The 1,084-nt window shown below is 33.5% G+C and overlaps 1 protein-coding gene across 1 annotated transcript; it reads left to right on the forward strand.

Annotated features, from left to right (window-relative positions):
- Positions 1–8: 8 nt before the first annotated feature.
- Positions 9–910, forward strand: LOC108757381 (4-coumarate--CoA ligase-like 5). Its single transcript, XM_018507405.1, has 2 exons — positions 9–262; positions 367–910. The coding sequence occupies exons 1-2, from the start codon at positions 79–81 to the stop codon at positions 690–692; spliced, it is 510 nt and encodes a 169-aa protein (XP_018362907.1). The 5' UTR covers positions 9–78; the 3' UTR covers positions 693–910.
- Positions 911–1,084: the final 174 nt, after the last annotated feature.

Raw genomic sequence — 1,084 nt, forward strand, 5'->3', positions numbered from 1 at the left:
CTATCCCCGGTGGCTACAATCAGTTCTATAATAAATACATCACCGTCATCCTGCGGTCATTTGGTTCCAAATACACAAATGAGGATTGTAAGCACGGGAGATGACACTTTTGGCAGAAATTTAGGTCCGCATGAAGTGGGAGAAATATATATACGGGGCCCACAAGTAATGAAAGGGTATTACAAAAATCCCAAGGCAACAGCAAATACTATGGATGGAGATTGGTACAAGACTGATGATTTAGGGCATTATACTGAAGATGGTAAGCGAGATTTAATCAGAAACTTTTAAAAAATAAGACTGTGACAATAATTATATTTAATAATCGAAACGAGATAATTGTGTATCATATGTTGCAAAATACAGGTACATTGTATTTGCAAGGACGATTGAAGGAATTGATAAAAGTAAAAGGATATCAAGTTGCACCCACTGAACTTGAAGAAGTAATTCGTTATTACGATAATGTAAAAGATGTCGCCGTCATTGGTGTGACACACGAGAATTATGGCGAAATTCCAAAAGCTTTTGTAGTTCCTAAGTCGGGAGTCAAAATTAATGAGAACGAACTCAAAGAATTTGTCGCTAAACATGTAGCCAAGTATAAACAATTAGGATATGTACAAGTTATAGAAAATATTCCGAAATCTGCATCCGGAAAAATTCTTCGAAAAGAACTTGAAAATTTATAACATATTCTTCAAATATCGAGTTTCATACTCGAATTGATGTCAAGAAATTTACGACTAAATACTAAGTAAACATCGATTTATACATGCATTGTATCTGCATCGTGGTTAAAATTATGTTTAATATTAACAAAAATGTTTATTATAACAAAAAGTGACTATCTTTCTATCCATACAAGACACGGTTGTTTATTTACAGGATAATTTAAAACAAAATTATTCTTTAGTTTTGTTGACACCACTTTGAGAGGATTCTTCTTTTTCCAAAAGAGCACTAGTAATTCCAGCTTTCTTCAATTCCTCAATAAGCTCTCCATTTTTATGCATTTCTAAGAGTATGTCGCAGCCACCCACAAAATCACCATTTATAAATACTTGGGGTATTGTAGGCCAAT

Source organism: Trachymyrmex cornetzi, unplaced genomic scaffold, assembly GCF_001594075.2.
Source record: "Trachymyrmex cornetzi isolate Tcor2-1 unplaced genomic scaffold, Tcor1.1 C3868120, whole genome shotgun sequence".
In the NCBI taxonomy this organism is placed as follows: domain Eukaryota; kingdom Metazoa; phylum Arthropoda; class Insecta; order Hymenoptera; family Formicidae; genus Trachymyrmex; species Trachymyrmex cornetzi.